The 21,835-nt window shown below is 39.2% G+C and overlaps 1 protein-coding gene across 1 annotated transcript in view; it reads left to right on the forward strand.

Annotated features, from left to right (window-relative positions):
• vat1l (vesicle amine transport 1-like) overlaps positions 1–21,835 on the forward strand; it is a 229,971-nt gene that overhangs the window by 85,346 nt on the left and 122,790 nt on the right. The window contains exon 4 of the mRNA XM_039763355.1: positions 11,249–11,391. Coding sequence (XP_039619289.1) covers positions 11,249–11,391 — 143 coding nt within the window. The remainder of the gene's footprint in view (positions 1–11,248; positions 11,392–21,835) is intronic.

A 21,835-nucleotide genomic window follows, 5' to 3' on the forward strand; every position in this document is an offset into this window, starting at 1 on the left:
TACGAAAAAACTCGTAGATCCGTCCCACCTTAAATCATTTCTTAAAACCTTTCTCACCTCTCCGCAAGCATCTTTTGTCATCTAAATGTGCTGATAAAGACAAGCTGCAAGCAGCCGGCTATTCCATCCCCCCACCGACTTCAAACGTGCACGAACTTCTCCCAGCTCATGTCTTGATTGATTATCTGGGAGTGAAATGGAGTTTTAGAGTGGAAATAATAGATCGTTATTTGGAACACACGCATTTCATGTGTGTTCCGTTTCTACAGTAATCTGTGTAAACACATTGTTAAAACAGAAACTTTTTCATATTTTAGTAATAAATGTTACAAAATGTAGACATGGAATAGCCGGCTGCTTGCAGCTTGTCTTTATCGTCTTTATAGAGGACAAAGGACACTAGGCAGAGAGGTGTGAATGGATTTAAGAAGCGATTTAAGGTGGGCCGGATCTACCAGTTTTTTCGTAGGCTCTGGTAATTCTAGTATTAGGTGAGATGTTCCTGACATGTTGGACAGTTCCCTCAAGTAGGTGCCTGTTGCCAGAAAGAGAGCCTTTTTTAGAACCTACATATGAACAGGTAGAGCCTGATTTCTGGCAGTCTGTCTTTCTAATGCTGGAATCAAATCAGAACATGCAGTAGTTCTAAAAGAATGGCTCTTGAAAGTCTAAATTGTTTCATAAGTCAGTCATCAGTGTTAGGAAGAAAATCTGACTGGTCCCTAAAAGCTTGTTCCATTCGTATATGGCTATTTGTGTAGTCATCAAGCAGTGCTGCACAAGTCATATTATGTCAAACCATTAGGCTATAAATAGGCTGTAGGGAATATTTACACAGTAGCTTTCTTTATGCAGGGAGTAAATCACATCCGTGATTTTACTATAGTTTCTATTATAACAGGGAGCCTATATACTGTAAACTGAAAAAAAAAAAAAAAAAGTTCTTCGTTGCAAATATGCAACATTGGCCCTCTCAAAAGGGAGCTAAAATTGGGTCGATACATCATTGTAATCATTTTTGAGGTTTAATATGTCTGTCATGTCAATGCTCATTATAATATTGTCTCTGTGATATGAATTATTATACGTGTGAGTTCTGAAATAGCAGGCTTGGCTGCATTTCGATACGTGATCAAGGGTGTCGTCATTTTGCAGTTTGTTGGGTTAGAGTTGCCATAAATATACACAAGGTTTCTTGTCAAGTCTTCCTTTATAAATCCTAATGTTTTTGTAGAAAGTTGCATATGCACATTTCAAGCCGCTTTTTGTGCATATGCACAATTTAGAAATCAGACCTCTGGTGTGTGTATGTGATTATTTGTGCAACGTGGTTTACATTTTTGGAGCAAAAATGCCTACCAGAAACCTACAGGTATATCAAACCAGTAGTAAGTAATTGTGAAGTAATTTTTGTTAATCACAAAATTTGATTTTGTTGTTCAGATTTTTTTTTAAAGTAGTGTACAAGCGAGATATACTCCATCCATCCATCCATTTTCCAACCCGCTGAATCCGAACACAGGGTCACGGGGGTCTGCTGGAGCCAATCCCAGCCAACACAGGGCACAAGGCAGGAACCAATCCCGGGCAGGGTGCCAACCCACCGCAGAGCGAGATATACTGTATGGTGAAAATACCACATCTTCCAGGTCTCCAGATTGTAGTAGCACAAAGAGATCATCATAAAAAAAGATGTTCTGGTAGGTCTTGATTTGACCCTCTTGACACCACCTACTTCACTAGAATAAACATCCACCCCCTCAGAACAAATCCGTGTTAATTCTCCAAGTTTACCTTTTTAACTATTCTCATTTTCAGTTTCAGCCATCATTACTTCTTCATTTTTTGACAACACTGCGGAAATTAACCATTCTCCCATCCCAAATTTTATCAGTATCCATTTTATCATCTCCCTCATAACCATTTTGCAGACTTGCAAATGTGCATTTTTCTTTTGCCAGATGCTATTCAATGCATTTGCTTCACAACAAAGATTTTGGTACAGTTTTTATTCACACCAGCTGTTTCTGAATAACTCCCACATAAACTTGCTAAAAATGTGTTAGCAAATTTGTTTCTTGCATTCATCTAATTAAGGTTCCAGATTTTTTTCAGATTTGGTGTTTGTTACCTTTTATGCTTCTTCTTATCTGTCACTGAAAGACCCTCTACTTTCAATTGCTTTTATGATACTAACTAACCACTAACCCCACTATGCATTCTGGAACATGTTCATGTTAATCTTCTTCATAATCTATACATATAAAAGGCAAAGCCCTCACTGACTCATCTCTAATTCTCCCACTTTCCATATAGGTGGGAAGCTGAAATTTCACATGCTTATTCTTTGCAGTGTACTTACAGAAGTTAGCTATGTTTTATGTCCAATTGCAACACCCAAAGGTGTACTGGGCGTACCCACTAAACTATATATATAGATAGGGAAAACCCCTCCTTACTTTTTCTGTGACTTCCAATATAGGTAAGAAGCCCAAATTCCCCATGCTCATCCTTTACACTGTACTTACAAATGTTAAGTATGGTTCATTTCGCACCATGCCCCATAACAAACTTTCAAAAATAACGTCTTCTTTTTGGCGGTTCTCACCATTATGCCGTAAGGAACTTTCAGAACTGACCTCTCCTTTTGGCAGATTCATTCCTTATTTCCGTTAACAGAGAACTTATTTCACGGCACAAGGGCCGTCCCCAGTCCCCCTTCCTTCTTCCGCAAGGCCACTTTCCACGTGCCTACCACGTGGTTGGCTCCCTACCTATATACATTAACGACAGCCCGCGCTCATGTGCCTCCTCACTCGCTTTTACTTTCCTCAGCTGTTCGTCGTGCTTACTGCTCCCTTCTTCTTTACTCCACCACTTCAAGCCTGTTATTGTTCACCTTGCTTCACGTCTTCCTGCTGGTGACTCCTGCCTTTTCATTTAGTTTCTTTACACTCTTAATCCTCCGGGCATGCCGCTGCATACTCAACTTTTAAAGGTTGGCACACCAATTATGTTACTACGAAACTTAGAACCACCAAAACTTTGTAACGGCACCAGGCTTCAGATCAAATCTCTGCACAAGAACCTCATTGAGGCAACTGTCTTCACTGGAACTGTCTCAAGGAAGAATGTATTTGTTCCTTGCATCCCTCTCATACCCTCTGACCTCCCATTCCAATTTGAACCCCTCCAATTTCCAGTAAGGGTCTGCCTCGCTATGACAATAAATAAGTCACAGGGCCAGACTCTAAAAAAGGTCAGCATTGACTTGACACAATATTGCTTCTCACATGGCCAACTGTGCATTGCATAATCAAGAGTTAAGCTCAGCAGACAGCTTGGTCATTTTATAACCTGAAGGCTGAACTGCAAACGTCATTTACAAAGACATCCTTACATCCTAAAAATGTGCATTTCTCATACACAACATTTACAATCATAAATTAAACTCTTTACAATCATCAAATTCACTCTCAATACTAAAATAAGCCTATGACTATTACATTGATAATTATGTTATGTTATTTTTAAAATGTTTCCTTTTCTTTTTCATAACTTCTTTAACATTGTCCGCCATAGCTTTCAGCTTGTCTGAGCTGTATTTCAGCATTTTGCAGATGTTTTAACAGTGGAAGACATTGGCCCCATGTTAGATTGCAGTAAAGAAAATTCTCAATAAAAGCCAGCCTTTGATAACACCATTCTTGCATTTGGTGTCTCCCAGTTACTAGGCAACCACATTACACAATTTTGATCCTTCTTGCAACCTCATCACTTACCTAAAATCTTTCTTTGAGTGAGACAAATAAGCAAGCAGTTTTTATAAACCATACTTGCTCCTCATCTATATATTATTTTTGCTCAAGGTTCCAGTGTGTCTTTTATTTAGTACTTCAATTTTTTTTTTTTGCTTTTGGCTCTAACATAGTAAAGACAATTTTTTTTTGCCCCTGGAAGATATAGTTAATGGTTTTGAATTTATCAACTAATCCCCGTTACAACTGTGTTTTTTGCACTTCGCAGTTGTGTATTTGCTTATTCCAGATCCAAATCTGAAAAGATGCCATAGTCTACTTACATATTCAGCCTACAGTTAGTTCAGATGTCTCAAAGTCAACTTAGAAAATCTTTTAAGTGTTACAGGCAGAAGAAAACATCAGTAGAGATGGTTATTGTCTGGCTCTGCTGGTAGCAGTACAAATTTATTCAGTAAAGTAAATCCTTTGGAAGCTCTGGGTATGCCAGTGCTGACAATGTGCATAATTTTTTTCATTAACGTCATATTTATTTTAGGAAGTTTACATTTACATATTTCACATTTATTTTAGGAAATGTGCTTATCCTGCAGTTCTGGGGCCATTAACAATTTAGTACTTATATTACACCATGACATCATGCTTCATGGAATGCCCATCACAACATAAGGTTTGCCAAGAGATGGCAAATTCATGCAGAGATAACTAAAAAGCCACTGTAAACAAAATAACATTTGATTATGATGGGCAATGGATTTTTTTTCCTAGACCATCTGTCAGGAGGATATAGAGTCACAGCAATTGTATTAAGTAAATAAATATTAGCTCTAAACCGTATTTAATTCTACAGAAAAAAGCATATTACTGAAATAAAAGTATATGTAAATGTTATGTCTGTGTCTTCTTCATTTTGAGTGCTCTTGTTTTGCCCTCACCTTGCAGAGGACTTTCTCTTAGTTCAACTGTTAACTCTAAGTTGGTCCAGGACGAAGTGTGTGTGTGTGTCTGTCTGCATCAGTGTTTTCTGCAAATGGCTGTTGACCAGTCCCTTCTTAATTCCTCTTATGTACCTAAAGCTTTCAGGAAAAGTTCCTTTTCACTGCTGCCTTGAAATTGAACAAGCATGCCAGAAAATGGATGAATGGAATGGTGGATTATTATTTTATCATCCATCCATCCATTATCCAACCCACTATATCCTAACAACAGGGTCACGGGGGTCTGCTGGAGCCAATCCCAGGGCGCAAGGCAGGAAACAAACCCCAGGCAGGGCACCAGCCCACCGGAGGGCATGCATACACACACACACCAAGCACAATTTAGAATCGCCAATGCACCTAACCTGCATGTCTTTGGATTGTGGGAGGAAACCCATGCAGACATGGGGAGAACATGCAAACTCCACGCAGAGAGGACCCGGGAAGCGAACCTGGGTTTCCTAACTGTGAGGCAGCAGCGCTACCCACCATGCCACCGTGCCGCACTCTTTTAAATAATGTAAAATGAAATAATCACTTGATCCTTGTTCATTTGAATATACCTAAATTAATCTAAATTATTAGATGAGGGATAGATAAGGGATAGACAGCAGTAAACACTAATTTTACAGATGGTGAAAGCGTGATGTGAAACAAATAAAACAGTATTTTTACCAATTTACAACAGAGTTCAACAATTAAATGTGTAGCTACCTATGTTATTTTGCAATTCATGCAGTTCTCCTATGCTGTTCTGTCTGTAAAGATTTCTTGGTCTAGTATTACACATTCCAAGTATTTCACAATAACGCAGTGTTCAGCAGCATTTTGCCTCTGTGTAATGTAACACATAATTAAATCCAATGATATTAAATATGAATATTTTTCTTCTTGATACACACACACACACACACACACACACTCAGAGGAGTGTGAGAGAAAATATACATTTCATTTACTTTGAAGATACAACATTGTGGTACGGTGGTAGACTGCTTATGTGTAGTTTGAAGGCTCTCCCTATAGTTGAGTGGGTGTTCCTTCTACACCCCTTACCTGTAATAGTTAGGCTAACTGTCATTTTTAAATTAGACTCGATTTTATTCGCCCTCACAATGGGCTTACACCTCATCCAGGGATAGTACCTGCCATGTGCCCAGTGCCAGCAGTATAGACACCTGCCAACCACATATATTAAACTGGATGAAGAGATTAGTAAAGGAAAATATAAAGAATCAAGACCAAACAATTATATAGTATAGAAATAAAAAGTATCATGTTTGATGCAAGAAGGAACACAGCAGATTAAAAGAACAGCCTTAATACTATTGTTTAGCATTTATGCACTTCTGTGGTCATTTCTCACTGGTTTACAAGGTTTTTGTTTCCTTCTTTCCTTGTGTGCCACATAGATTTTGTGTTGCTGATCACAGAAATAACTTTAAAATTTACCCATCACACAAGGTTTTTGAGAAACTGCTAATTTTGTAATATAAATGATGAAATTTTCAAATCAGAATGTTTCCCATAGTCATGAGTGCTCAGGTTTAGCTGCCTCTCAGTAGCTCATGATCTTCTTAGGTCAAAATCACTATATTGTACAGCTATAACCAATGCAGTTTATACTAGAGACTCACTTAGCTGAAATACTGCAAGAAAATCTGTCTGATCATGTGTGTTTGGCCGCGCTCAGGCATGCCCAAGCACGCCTTCAAAACTATGTCTTGTTTCCATGGCAACACAACCCTATATATACAGTGCAACCTCGCGTCACGACCGTAATTCGTTCCAAAACTCTGGTCACAACCCGATTTGGTCATGACCCAAAGTAATTTCCCCCATAGGATTATATGTAAATACAGTTAATCCATTCCGGGTTGTACGAGCTGTATGTAAATATATATTTTTTTAAAGATTTTTAAGCACAAAAATAGTTAATTATACCATAGAATGCACAGTGTAATAGTAAACTAAATGTAAAAACATTGAATAACATTGAGAAAACCTTGAACAGAGAGAACTAACCTTGCAGTCTCTTTAAAAACACGCCCAGTGCATTCTTTAACTGCATTCTCGTGCTTTCTCTCTCTCGCTCTCTCTCTCTCGCTCGCTCTCTCTCTCTCTCTCTTTTTACGCGCTCTCTCTCTCTCATTCGCTCTCTTGCTACACAGGGAATGCACTGGGAGAGACTGAACACATGCGGAAATCATCAACGCGTACGAACCGGAAGGGAAACTGGCTTGTTCGTCACCCGGGTGTGTGGTCGTTAATAGATGCAAAAGTTTGGCAAACGTTTTGGTCATAACCCAATTTGTACGTGGTCCAAGACGTTCGTGACCCGAGGTTCTACTGTACCTAGCAGCTGCAGTCTTTCTAACTGATGTCAGTGTCAGTGAGTTTTACATTAGAAATAAAACTGTTGAGTTCAAAGCCGGTGAATTTTTAATTTCATGTAATTTCTGAAATGTTGCACCAGTTTCGCAATAGCCGTGACACATTTTGTTACATCTATTTTTAGTTCGTTTTGAAAGCACAGACATGAAAAATGACAGGACTCATAAAGAAGGCATATGAGTTATACTTCGTGTGCAAAATTGGTGACCAGGAGAAACTACGGGCACCTCATATATATTGTGCATCTGCGAACTTGGGTGAAGGAGGACAAGGAGGTAGAGATCTACGAGCTGATGCAGTTGAAAACTGCTACAGTTGCAGATTTCAAGCAATCAACATCCAGCGATCTTCATTTAATTTCTTAGGTAGAGCTCAAGAATCTTGTCAGAGATTTCGATTTATTGAAGAGTCAGGCAGAACTTCTTGGATCAAGGTTGCAATGATGGAACCTGTTGTCACGAGGTACACAAATTTCACTGTTTCAATGTCATCATGAAAATTTGAAAATTGACAATCTGTCCTGTTCCAGTGACATCGATGGATTGCTTTCTGCTCTCGGATGTGAACATGATCCAACAGAATGGCAACTGTTTATTGACTCATCATTGTTAAGTTTGAAGGCTGTTTTGCTGCACAATGGCAGTAGCTACCCTTCTGTACCTGTCAGACATGCCATTCATATAAAGGAAACATATGAGAACATGTAGCTGCTGAAACACATTCAGTACTCGAGGTACAACTGGAATCTATGTTGCGGTCTGCAGGTGGTTGCAGTTTTACTTATTTTGCAGCTTGGATACACCAAGTACTGTTGTTTTCTTTGCAAGTGGGACATTATGTGATAAAGGACAGGCCACTTCACAGGAAATTGGTTCCAAGGCAGAAGAATGTTGCATATGACCTACTGGTTGATCTGAAGAACATATTTCTTCCACCTTAGCACATCAAACTTGGGCTAATGAAAAACTTTTTTTTAAGGCAATGAAGAAGCAAAGTGAAGCCTTTGCACTCTTGCGACAGATATTTCCGTGTATCTGTGATTCCAAGATAAAAGAAGGTGTTTTCGTTGGCCCACAAATCCATGACTTGATGAAGGATAGTAACTTTGACGGCCTTCTGCAGGGTGCCGAACGTGTTGCATGGACAGCCTTCAGGAATGTCTTTTCTAACTTTCTGGACATCTAAAAGGCATCAAACTATGTTGAACAGGTTGAAAGTCTGCTCTAGGTATACAAGTCGATGTACTGCAACATGTCTCTGAAGACACATTTTCTTCATTCCCACTTGGACTTCTTTCCAGTCCACCTTGGCGCAGTTAGTGACAAACGTGGGGAAAAGTTTCACCAAAACGTTGCCAACATGGAGAAACGCTACTAGGGAAAGTGGAGTCCGTCTCTGCTGGGAGACTATGGTCAGACACTGATACATGAAGCACTGAACGGCGACTACAAATTAAAATCAGCAGCAAAACATTTCTAGCTTTCTCTTGTGTTACTTACATTGCAATATCATAGCATAGACCTGTGAAACTGAAGAGGTTACAGTGTTAAATGTGTAATTGCAGTTTTCTTGAAAGACGTAAGTAATGCAGAAATTACAAATAAATATTTTTGTACAGTGTGTCAAAATCTATTAGTTGCACTAAAAATTGTAGAGGAAACAAAATTTTCCATAAAATGTGTTGGCCAGGTGTTTTGCCTGACTGTTTGACTGTTTCTTTTTTTTAATTCTTCCTGACCTTGTCGTCTTTATGGTTTGCTCCTGATACTCTGTTAATTATATCCAGTGATAAAAAACTTTTGAACAGATCATCTAAGTGAGAATTAGATTTTTTTCCAATTTCAAATAGTATAGAACATAGAAAACTAGGAATTTTAAATTATAATCATTACTGTGTCTAAAGCAAAAACAGAAATCTCATTGCAATTACCAGTTAGTAAGGAAAACTTGTTAATGACCTCACAGCATATAACATACTGTTAAATACTAATATTTTTGAGTGGTGAAAAACTGGTTAAGTTTCTATACAACTCAAGTAATGTGAGAAGCACAAGGTGTTTCTCCCAGTTTCTCATCAAGCATTCTCACAAATGACCCTTATAAAAACAGGGTCAGTTGAGTAAGAAACTCCCCAGAATGTAGCAATGACACCATTAATAAATTAGTTATGGACATAATAGATACAAGTGCAGAGATCTAATATTAAGTAATGCACAAAACTAGAATAAATTTGAACGTTTTAGAAATGTAATTTAAAACATTCAAATAAACAGTAGGCTTTCTATAGCACACACTTCTGAAATAACAGACATGAGAGATGCATGTGCAGGGGTTGTTTTAGCAGAAGATGGGAAGAAGCCTTGAAAATTATTTCAGCTGCTGAGCTAAGAGTCCTGGTGTAGCCAATAACATCAAACAACATTAGAAAATGTTCACATAGCCTTATGATTTTCATCTGGTAACAGTGCCATAAACAAAATAAGTAGACTGAAGTCTTTGCCAGACCAAAAAACCCATGGGATGATAACCATTTTAAACTTCATAATCTCAAGCTCAGCTCTTGCCTTCTCTGATGAATGGACTGAAATTTATTTCACCTTTCTCATTTCTTTAACCTTTTTAACTTTATATTGCTAATACACTCAAAGAGACATGCTTAAACAGGTATGTGAAAGTAAACATTAATCCAAATGTCAGAATCTGTAATTTTCTTCTGAATTATTTATTGGGCTGAACATACCCTTTTTAGACTTGCATCTGTCTGGAAGAAGCACTAGCTATAAAACTAGCTTCATGCTCTAAGGTGTGTACCAGCGACCCAATCTAATCTCACTGCTTAATCTCAAATGGTAAACAGCAATATAATACATTATCCAGGAGCTGGAAAGTCACATTATTCCTGCAAAGTTGTAGAAGATATAGCAAAACATTGGCATTCAGATCAAGCCAAGGAAAACCACAACACAGGAGCAGAAAAGGTAAACAGCAGAATAGCATTGTAAGCAAAGTTTTTAATTTGATTTTAGATCAAAGACTTTGCCAATCTACAAAGCATTGGCTATGACATTGAATACTCAGTACAGTATTAGTAATCAGCACTATATTTACACAACAACATACTTTTACCAATCTTTCAGAATTAAAATACCTTCCATATATATAATAAAATAGTATGTAATACCTTTGACAAATTTAACCAATTTTATAATATATGGACAGTAAAAGATTACCTATTTCTGGATTTGCTAATATTGTAGCATTTACTGTATCCATTGGAATGTAAAGCATCTTATTGTGTCTTTGACATTACTAACCATCCCAGCTTGATTACCACATGCTCTTTCAATACACCAATCATCAATGTCAGTTTGACTGTGGGTTTGAATTGGCCCAGTGCTGGGCTCATTACTTCAGGACCAAGTCGTATTTCTCAGTGACCCTGTGCTGACTGAACTGATGGATAATTTTTATTAGTTGACTTATAATTTGTCATTCCAATAAGGATGAAAGAAATGAACAGCAAAGCAAGAAAGAATTAGTATGAATGTCAAACAGACTTTTGCTCATGCACTTTTTAAAATCAGAATAATGATTATTTTTGGTATTTTACTTAACTGTGTAAAAGTTTGTTGTGTACACAAACACACATTTATATTAAATCTTCATTTTGTTCAATGTTTTTTGTTAGTTGTCTTCTCTTGATGTACACATTTCTAAGAAATGTGGCTAAAATAAACATACCCACAATTTCCTTACCTTAGCTAATGATTTTAGTTAAATTACAGTAGTCATTATTTAACATCCAAATGTCTATTCAGGCTATTGGTATTTTATGACAAAATCATTTTAAAAAGTATTTTTAGTGTAAATTCAACTGTTTCCTATATCTTAAATGAATAAGAAAATAAAACTGACAGATGTATGTGTGGATAAACAAAATCACATTAGCATTTATTTTTAGGTTATTTACATGTGGTAAGTAATACTATCTTTATTTTCATTTTTCTACTGAAAAATATAGGATAGTAAATTCCAAGATAATTTGATGATTAAACACATTGCCAAAAAGTATGTTTATGGATTGTTTCACATCACATGAATGTATTTGATGTTTTTCAGGGCCAGGCTGTTGCACAACTGTGTTCAACAATTCCTAATGTCACTGTTTTTGGAACAGCCTCATCCTTCAAGCATGAAGCCATCAAAGATTCTGTTACTCATCTGTTTGACAGGAGTGTGGATTATGTTCAGGAAGTGAGAAAGTAAGATGGCATGTTTATAATTAATTAAGATAAAATTCATTTATGAAAGGGCAGCATAGTAGCACAGTGATTAAGGCTATTGCGTCACAAATCCTAAGGAACCCTGAGTTCCAATCCCATACCCAGTCATTGGCCATGTGGAGTTTGCACATTTTCCTTTTGTCTTTGTGGATTTTCATCCCACAACCCCAAAAGATGTATGTAACTCCTAATTGGTTGAGTGGGACCTATGATGGACTGGCAAGTTATTTAGGGCTGTTTTCTGCCTCATGTGAGAGGCTGCAGGAACAGGAATTAGCCCCCTGGACTGTTGAATTGGATTAAGTGGATTTGAAAAACTTAGATATGTTAAATCTAAAATATACTTGTAAGATATATGCACTGTGTTTAGTTTTTATTAGATATATTTCATCACACTATTGATAAAAAATATTTTACAAATAATGTTTAAGGCCATAATAGTGCCGTGTGTTTGTGTCTACGTGTATGGGTTTGGTTAATCTCCTCGGTTATCTGAAGATTTGTTGGCAACCCATAATATTCATAAAAACCTCACTGTGTCATATATATTAAGAGTAAAAAAAGCAAACTTTACAACAAATTATAATGTTTATTGCATTTAAATTAAATTCAGTTAGTGGTAACTTTGGGACAGAAAGTGCCATTCATGTTTTCTTTGGAGTTTTATGAACATAGTTGCTATTGCAGGATATAGGTGTAAAGCAACCTGTTACTTATCACATGGCTAATAGCTGAATACTTTCCCAGGGGGTGCTATTGAAAGATTACAATATTGTATCAGTTTTAAGGGAGGCCAGAAGTATGCAGGTGCTGGTCATAAAATTAGAATATCGTGACAAAGTTGATTTATTTCAGTAATTCCATTCAAAAGTGAAACTTGTATGTTAGATTCAATCATTACACACAGACTGATGTATTTCAAATGTTTATTTCTTTTAATATTGATGATTATAACTGACAACTAATGAAAGTCCCAAATTCAGTATCTCGTAAAATTAGAATATCAATTAAGACCAATGCAAATAAAGGATTTTTAGAAATGTTGGCCAACTGAAAGGTATGAACATGAAAAGTATAAGCATGTACCGCACTCAATATTTAGTTGGGGCTCCTTTGGCCTGGATTACTGTAGCAATGCGGCGGGGCATGGAGTCGATCAGTCTGTGGCACTGCTCAGGTGTTATGAGAGCCCATGTTGCTCTGATAGTGGCCTTCAGCTCTTCTGAATTGTTGGGTTTGGCGTATTGCATCTTCCTCTTCACAATACCCCATAGATTTTCTATGGGGTTAAGGTCAGGCGAGTTTGCTAGCCAATCAAGAACAGGGATACCAGGTCCTTAAACCAGGTACTGGTAGTTTTGGCACTGTACAGGTGCCAGGTCCTGTTGGAAAATTAAATCTGCATCTCCATAAAGTTCGTCAGCAGCAGGAAGCATGAAGTGCTCTAAAACTTCCTGGTAGACAACTGCGTTGACCTTGGACCTCAGAAAACACAATGGACCAACACCAGCAGATGACATGGCACTCCAAACCATCATTGACTGTGGAAACTTTACACTGGACCTCAAGCAATGTGGATTCTGTGCCTCTCCTCTCTTCCTCCAGACTCTGGGACCTTGATTTCCAAAGGAAGTGCAAAATTTACTTTCATCAGAGAACATAACTTTGGACCACTCAGCAGCAGTTTTGTCTTTACCCCAGGCAAGACGCTTCTGACGCTGTCTCTTGTTCAAGAGTTGCTTGACACAACGAATGTCCATCCATCCATCCATCCTCTTCCGCTTATCCAAGGTTGGGTCGCGGGGTAGCAGCAAGTAGAGAAGCCCAGACTTCCCTCTCCCCGGCCACTTCTTCCAGCTCTTCCGGGAGAATCCCAAGGCGTTCCCAGGCCAGCCGGGAGACATAGTCCCTCCAGCGTGTCCTGGGTCTTCCCCGGGGCCTCCTCCCGGTTGGACGTGCCGGAACACCTCACCAGGGAGGCGTCCAGGAGGCATCCTGATCAGATGCCCGAGCCACCTCATCTGACTCCTCTCGATGCGGAGGAGCTGTGGCTCTACTCTGAGCCCCTCCCGGATGACTGAGCTCCTCACCCTATTCTTAAGGGAAAGCCCAGACACCCTGCGAGGAAACTCATTTCAGCCGCTTGTATTCGATCTCGTTCTTTCGGTCACTACCCATAGCTCATGACCATAGGTGAGGGTAGGAACGTAGATCGACTGGTAAATTGAGAGCTTTGCCTTACGGCTCAGCTCTTTTTTCACCACGACAGACCGATGCAGAGCCCGCATCACTGCGGATGCCGCACCGATCCGCCTGTCAATCTCACGATCCATTCTTCCCTCACTCGTGAACAAGACCCGAGATACTTAAACTCCTCCACTTGGGGCAGGATCTCCCCCCCAACCCTGAGAGGGCACTCCACCCTTTTCCGGCTGAGGACCATGGTCTCGGATTTGGAGGTGCTGATTCTCATCCCAGCCGCTTCACACTCAGCTGCGAACCGCTCCAGAGAGCTGAAGATCACGGCCTGATGAAGCAAACAGGACAACATCATCTGCAAAAAGCAGTGACCCAATCCTGAGTCCACCAAACCGGACCCCTTCAACACCCTGGCTGTGCCTAGAAATTCTGTCCATAAAAGTTATGAACAGAATCGGTGACAAAGGGCAGCCCTGGCGGAGTCCAACTCTCACTGGAAACGGGCTCGACTTACTGCGGCAATGCGGACCAAGCTCTGACACTGGTTGTACAGGGACCGAACAGCTCTTATCAGGGGGTCCGGTACCCCATACTCCCAGAGCACCCCACAGGATTCCCGAGGGACACGGTCGAACGCCTTTTCCAAGTCCACAAAGCACATGTAGACTGGTTGGGCAAACTCCCATGCACCCTCCAGGATCCTGCTAAGGGTGTAGAGCTGGTCCACTGTTCCGAACCAGGACGAAAACCACACTGTTCCTCCTGAATCCGAGGTTCGACTATCCGACGGACCCTCCTCTCCAGAACCCCCGAATAGACTTTTCCAGGGAGGCTGAGGAGTGTGATCCCTCTATAGTTGGAACACACCCTCCGGTCCCCCTTTTTAAAGAGGGGGATCACCACCCCGGTCTGCCAATCCAGAGGCACTGTCCCCGATGTCCATGCGATGTTGCAGAGACGTGTCAACCAAGACAGTCCTACAACATCCAGAGCCTTAAGGAACTCCGGGCGTATCTCATCCACCCCCGGGGCCCTGCCACCAAGGAGTTTTTTGACCACCTCGGTGACTTCAGTCCCAGAGATGGGAGAGCCCACCTCAGAGTCCCCAGGCTCTGCTTCCTCATTGGAAGGCATGTTAGTGGGATTGAGGAGGTCTTCGAATGTACTCCCCCCACCGACCCACAATGTCCCGAGTCGAGGTCAGCAGCACACCATCCCCACCATATACAGTGTTGACACTGCACTGCTTCCCCTTCCTGAGACGCCGGACGGTGGACCAGAATCTCCTCAAAGCCGTCCGAAAGCCCCTCCTTGAGCCGTCACCTTATCGTGGTGGAGGGGTTTGCGTGTCCCAATGATCCTAGGAGCTATGTTGTCTGGGGCTTTATGCCCCTGGTAGGGCCACCCAAGGCAAACTGGTCCTAGGTGAGGGATGAGACAAAGAACGGTTCCAAACCTCCAATGAAGAATAAAAACTGTGGACGATGTTTTCCCTTGCCCGGACGCGGGTCACCGGGGCCCCCCTCTGGAGCCAGGCCTGGGGGTGGGGCTTGATGGCGAGCGCCTGGTGGCCGGGCCTGCACCCATGGGGCTCGGCCGGGCACAGCCCGAAGAGGTAACGTGGATCCTCCTTACCATGGGCTCACCACCTATGGGAGGGGCCAAGGAGGTCGGGTGCAGTGTGAGTTGGGTGGTGGCCGGAGGCGGGGACCTTGGCGGTCTGATCCTCGGCTACACAAACACAACGAATGTGACAGCTGAAACCCATGTCTTGCATACATCTGTGCGTGGTTGTTCTTGAAGCACTGATTTCAGCTGCAGTCCACTTTTTGTGAATCTCCCTCACAGTTTTGAATGGATTTTGTTTCACAATCCTCTCCAGGGTGCGGTTATCCCTATTGCTTGTACACTTTTTTCTACCACATCTTGTCCTTCCCTTCGCCTCTCTATTAATGTGATTGGACACAGAGCTCTGTGAACAGCCAGCCTCTTTAGCAATGACCTTTTGTGTCTTGCCCTCCTTGTGCAAGGTGTCAATCTTTTGGACAACTGTCAAGTCAGCAGTCTTCCCCATGATTGTGTAGCCTACAGAACTAGACTGAGAGACCATTTAAAGGCTTTTGCAGGTGTTTTGAGTTAATTAGCTGATTAGAGTGAGGCACCAGGTGTCTTCAATATTTAACCTTTTCACAATATTCTAATTTTCTGAGATACTGAATTTGGGACTTTCATTAGTTGTCAGTTATAATCATCAAAATTAAAAGAAATAAACATTTGAAATACACCAGTCTGTGTGTAATGAATGAATCTAATATACAAGTTTCACTTTTTGAATGGAATTACTGAAATAAATCAACTTTGTCATGATATTCTAATTTTATGACCGGCACCTGTATATTCTTCCTGTATTAACACTAGAATCCCTGAAGCCTATAAAAAAAGTAATAATCCTGGGTCACCTCAGCACTAGAATTCCTGAAACCTACGAAAAATTTTGAAATCCTGGCCCACCTTAAATCCCTTCGCACCTCTCCATTCAGCATCTTTTGTTTTGTAAATGTGTCAATAAGCTCAATCAGCTTGCTATCCCACCCCCCAACCACTGCAGGAAGGGCAAAAAGTTCTCCCAGCTCAAGACCTGATTATCCACGCAACTGTTGTTACAGTTCTGCCTTTGTCTAGAAATAGTTTCATAAGCTTTATGACCTTAGTCTCGGAAAGTCTTTCTCCTGTGTAGCGACTGGGATCTTTTTCTGAACAAGATCAAACACAGTTGCGTAGGGTGTGACAGGAGCTTCCAAGTCACTTCAGTACACATGTACTTTGTGAGTATGCCTGTGTCGCTCAAACAGAGGAAGCTCTGCAGTGTACTTGTGAATTTACACTTGTAGGAAGATAAGTAAATGAATCAAGGTAAATACCATTCAATATGACTTTTATATAAGTAAGATATAAATGTTTTTTATATAAAGACCATCACAAACAGGAGTTTGCATGATACGTTGGCAAGCCCTGTAAGCTGTGCTGTTTCATTGAAGAATAGGTGTGGGGCAGACTGACTGGCAGGATGACACTCAACCTGTTGCTGCCTCCAAACGGTTCCGTCTTTTGCGTTTACACCTGGAGCAGGTGCATTGTTCTTATATGTGAGTGGATGTTTCTTGCGGGGAGGGCTTCTATTCTCTTTCTCCCATGTAGAACCCTCATCATCATCTACGTTCACCACTGTAATAGCACGTCTTTATTTGAAAACTAACAATGTCAGATGGGGAGAATGTGAACGTGACTGAGAGAAAAAAACTGAATAATAAAAAAAAAGGCTAACCTTTACCAGTACCATACATTTACACTGGCTGTTACAGACTCAAAGGAAATTTATATTTTTATTCTATAATAGTAACAATAAGAGAAGCTCACTACTCAAAATGGTAAATGAAGGAAGGACCCGGAATCAAACCTGCAACCTCTTGATTAATAGACATCAGTTCTTACATCTGCACCAGCCAAGCGGACATGTCAGCCTCATCCCCTAACCCAATTTCTTTTTCTTCGTTTATATTCTTGAATAAAATGTTTTGTTATACTTGTTCCTTTTGTTAAAGTGTTTATTTGATATTTGGACTTCAGTCTTCAAACATTATACGCTTCATGTCAACATTTTGTCATTAGTACTATAACATGCAAAAACTTTCTGTTTTAGTTATATGTTCAACATTTCTTGCCTTGCATTTTCTGTCATCCAGCATTTACCCAGTTCATTGTAGACACTGAACACACATGAAATGTATGTATTTCAAATAATGATATATATTATTTACCCTATACAACTCCGGGCACCACACACCCTGATAAAGAGCCTTTAGCTGGGAGAATTTTAGCTGCATCGGTTGGGGGATGGGATAGCAGGCTGCTTGCTGCCAGTGCTGATCAACACATTTGCAAAACAAAGACACTAATAAGGAGGTGCCCAGGATTACGACTTTTTTTGTAGGCTTCAGGGATTCTGGTGTTAAATAGGATGCTGAATTAGACAGTTAATATTATGTTCTTTAGCTGTGTGCAGTTTGACTAGAACATTTTTTTATTTCTATCAAAAAAGTATTGAAACTCATCAAAAAATAATTATTTTAATTTCAATTACTAGTTTTTGCTGGATAATTTCTGTATATTGTAATAAAGGACTAAGACAGTGATAAAGGTTTGGGGTTGTTTAGGCCCTGTATACTGTAAATAATAATTATCCCGGTCTTCCAAAATCTCAAAATAAAAACAGAGAAATTACATTAGACAATACAGGGAGGGTTGCACGGACATATAAAGGAGCTGGACCGGAAATTAGGTTCGTGGAATGCTGGGAAGGCATGGTGGTGGATAGGATGTTGACGTCATCGACAGGGGACAAGAGGAAAGAAAGGAACCCGGAAATGATGGCGTTTTGTTTTTGCGGGAGGAATTATGGCGGTGGTGCTTCGTTCTTTCTATGAAAAAAGAGAGAGAGAGGTTAGTACCCTTTGTCCCCTGGCACGACTAGTCGCTATGCGTGTCGGGTCCTTCAGGTGCTCCCCATGCGCTTGTGCGTGACAATATGTAGATACAATATCTTGCATTGAGACCCATATAAATTATTGATCCCTGTTAGAATAAACCTCCGTTACTTGCTTCATATTGACTTCTGTCCTTGCTTTTTAACATATGTGTGTTTGTATTGGGTTTAGTGATTTTCCAGAAATAAGACCACATTGATTTTTTTATTGGAAGAATTTAGTTTGAAAGTTAAGTGTGTGTAACAAGGATTGACATGAGACATCCAAAAAGTTTTCGGTCAGCCACCTGTATATGATGCCTTGGCCGCAAAATGGGTATTATTTGTTGAGTTGGAGTTGTGTTCAGGTTCAAGTGTAAAACAGAACTGATTTATGTAAAGATGGCGACTTTAAAGGCCAATACCGGAAGTGCTGTCACCGGGGCCAAAAGTGACGTCACCGTTGGTGCCAAAACCATGTGGGATTTCCTGTGAATGGTCTGCTGAGGATCGAGAGAGAAAGTCAGTGTACCTTGCCACCCCCTGGTCTGGCGTTGAATTACCATTTTTCATCCCCTTTAGCTACCTCCCATGCACATGTGTGTGACATGTGATAATACATTGGTGAACTAAATGATGACCAGAACTAAGGGCTTTTGGAATTCAGTTATACTGTATTTTTCTTAAGCAAGAGTAATTATTAAAACAAACTGTAACATAAAATTAATATGTCAGAAGAAGTATGAGTATAACTGTCCTCCTGTCCTCCTACAGAGACATGCCCTTGGTATGGTATCCCTACATAACCTTAAATTGGAGCTCTGTTCATTTGTTTAAAATAACATAACATACTTTCAGCTGCATCCATTGGCAGTCTTATATTTCACACTTTTTTATCCTAGATTAAAGTTTAAGTAAGCCCTTTTCAATTTCATAATTCTAGAATTTACTCAATTAATGAAAAAACTGTACAGTCATAATAAATACATATCAATCAGATCAATCAGAGAATAATCAGAGTGTCAGGCTAAATATTAATAAAACAACAATAATTATTTAAGTTGAATAAATAATGACAAAATAAAACCATAAATATGCCTTTTATCATGCCAAAAACATGTCTCAACTTGGGTAACTCCAACAAACTAGGTACGTAGTATATGGTGTCACAAGCATATCAAATTTTCTTTCACTTGAGAAAGAAGTGTGATAAAAACACAGATATTGCAGCTGTAATGAAAACAAATTTGTAGATGAGTTTTAATTGCATAAGCTGGAAAAGAGAAAGATGTTGGTGTCAGAAAAGCAGAGTGTCAGATATTCATTGTTTACGTGAAGACTGAAGTCATACTGATTAGCTGTCATTGTATACATAACCTGTTTATCTCCGTGGAAACATATTGTTCTTCCATATGGGTAATTTTTTTCTTTATTAGATCTCTGACAGGGCACACTAAAGTCAATGTCATGCATTTTGTTTACTTATTTACTCTGGCATACTGTAGTATATATATAAGTCAATATTTAACCTTTGCCTACTTCATCAATTTCCTGATCTGTTGTCAACAAGAACAGATGTGATTTTGTAAAACTTACTCAATCCCCAATACTTTTTAAAACAATACTTTTAATGTGATATTAATCAAGGTGATCTAATTGGCCCAAGTTTACATTGTAAAATGATCCAGTTGCTTGAGGGGAACAATTATCTACTATATCTATAGAAGTAATTACTCTGGCAATAACTCAGTATTTAACAATGTGATCACTCAAATCTGCTTGACTCTATTTCAAAATGAACCCTTACATCTTTGTTTATTTAATCCTCCTTCACTTCTTAAGCAAACAGTGCTTCATAGTTTTTTGAGAACAATGTGCACAAATATGGATTTATGTTGCAAATTGAAACAGTAATGTGATTACTTTTCGTAGTAAAAAAAAAAAGTAAAAAATTTTAGAGGCCCAACATTTCAGCAATGTATGTTTCACCTATATCACTGAATATATCCAAGACATTGTGTCTCTGACTTCCTTTTATAGTTTTGTCAGTATGGAAGTAACCTCTTATCTGCTTTTTCCTTTTGCAGGTTCAAGATGACACAGACCCTAATTTATTCCTTTTCTATTTCCATTTAATATGGTAAATGTTTTTAATCCCATAGCTTTGCCATTAAACACTTTTCATAGGTATGTTTGTTGCCATATTGGCAAAAAAAAAAGATCACAATTAAATAACATGTCTCCTGAGACGAGACTTATTCAAAGAGATAATTTAAAGTTCTGTGAGACCAGAATTTGGCCTTGAGATTTTTTCAAGTCACCACCTCCTCTCAACCATATTCAGCTATGCACATGCTACTCTCACCTCTCATTCATGTGAATGCTTTTGACAGACACAGTTTCTGCTCTCTTAGCTCTTATAAATTTTTTTGTTTTCCTCACTTGAAGTTCCCAATAAAAGAAGGCTTATTATGTCCAAATCTTTTTGAAGAATTTCATCCGAAGGGTTATCAACAGAAGAAATGAGTACACGGGCAATCCTAGCACAGAGAAACAATGAAGTCAAACGAAGGAAAGTGAAAATTGTCGATCGGTTACACAGCAAATTGCTTAAATGTGTATCAATAGGCCATGCTGAAACAGATGGTAGTGATCGTGCAGAAAATGAAAACATCAGCTTACAATATCCAAAGTATATCTATAACCATTAATACCGTATGGTCTTCAATTAACAAACCTCAGAGACAAACATTAAAAAAAAACAGTTTATTTATTAGAGAGACAGAAATGAAATTCATTCACAGGCAGTTATATGTTGTCTTGTCACGATGCAAGTCCAAATACAAAATCAAAATTTAATGCAATATTGACAAAAATGTAATTAAAAAATTTGTTTTTTGCTGAAGTTTTACAGTAAAAGTGTAAGTTTAAAAAGTATTTGCGTATTAATTTCAAATCCAAACAGAACAAAATCATATAATGCAACGAATACCTCTAATGCAACATGAAACATAATTTACTTTCAAATTATTATGTTTTACTATTTTTTAATATGATGAATTACTCGCTGTAATGTAAAATAGTTCTATTATGCATATGCTGCTGTGGGCTGGCGCCCTGCCCGGGGTTTGTTTCCTGCCTTGTGCCCTGTGTTGGCTGGGATGGCAGACCCCCGTGACTCTGTAGTTAGGTTATAGCGGGTTGGATAATGGATGGATGGATGGATGGATTATGCATTTGTAACAATTCCCATGAAAATAACAACCTGTTTAAATTGTACATCCTCATCCCCATACGCGAGCTGCTAAACTGCAAAAAGACTAGCACATAGCGTCGGCCCAGGGGTTGGCGAGTGAAGCGAGCAGGAGGCAAAGCTCCTTAGTAAATAATAAAAATAAGAAGTCTCTATGTACCTGCTAAATTAAGAAAAAACAATGAGAATAGAGATATGAACATTTTCATTTTTTTTTACATTAGGTGGCTTCTGCTTTTGTTAAGAAAACAAGGAGCTTCTATACAACTCAGGTGTCAAAAAGAATATAGTTCAGAAAAAGTAAAGTTTTTTACCTCTGATGATTAATCAATGTGCATAAGGCTAGTAGCTTGCCATCTTATAGTGAAGATGATGCATAGCATTTTACTATACATTTAGTTGATCACATAGTTTAGACCAGGGGTGCCCAATGTGTCTATCACGATCGA

This window comes from Polypterus senegalus, chromosome 9 (genome assembly GCF_016835505.1).
Source record: "Polypterus senegalus isolate Bchr_013 chromosome 9, ASM1683550v1, whole genome shotgun sequence".
In the NCBI taxonomy this organism is placed as follows: Eukaryota; Metazoa; Chordata; class Cladistia; order Polypteriformes; family Polypteridae; genus Polypterus; species Polypterus senegalus.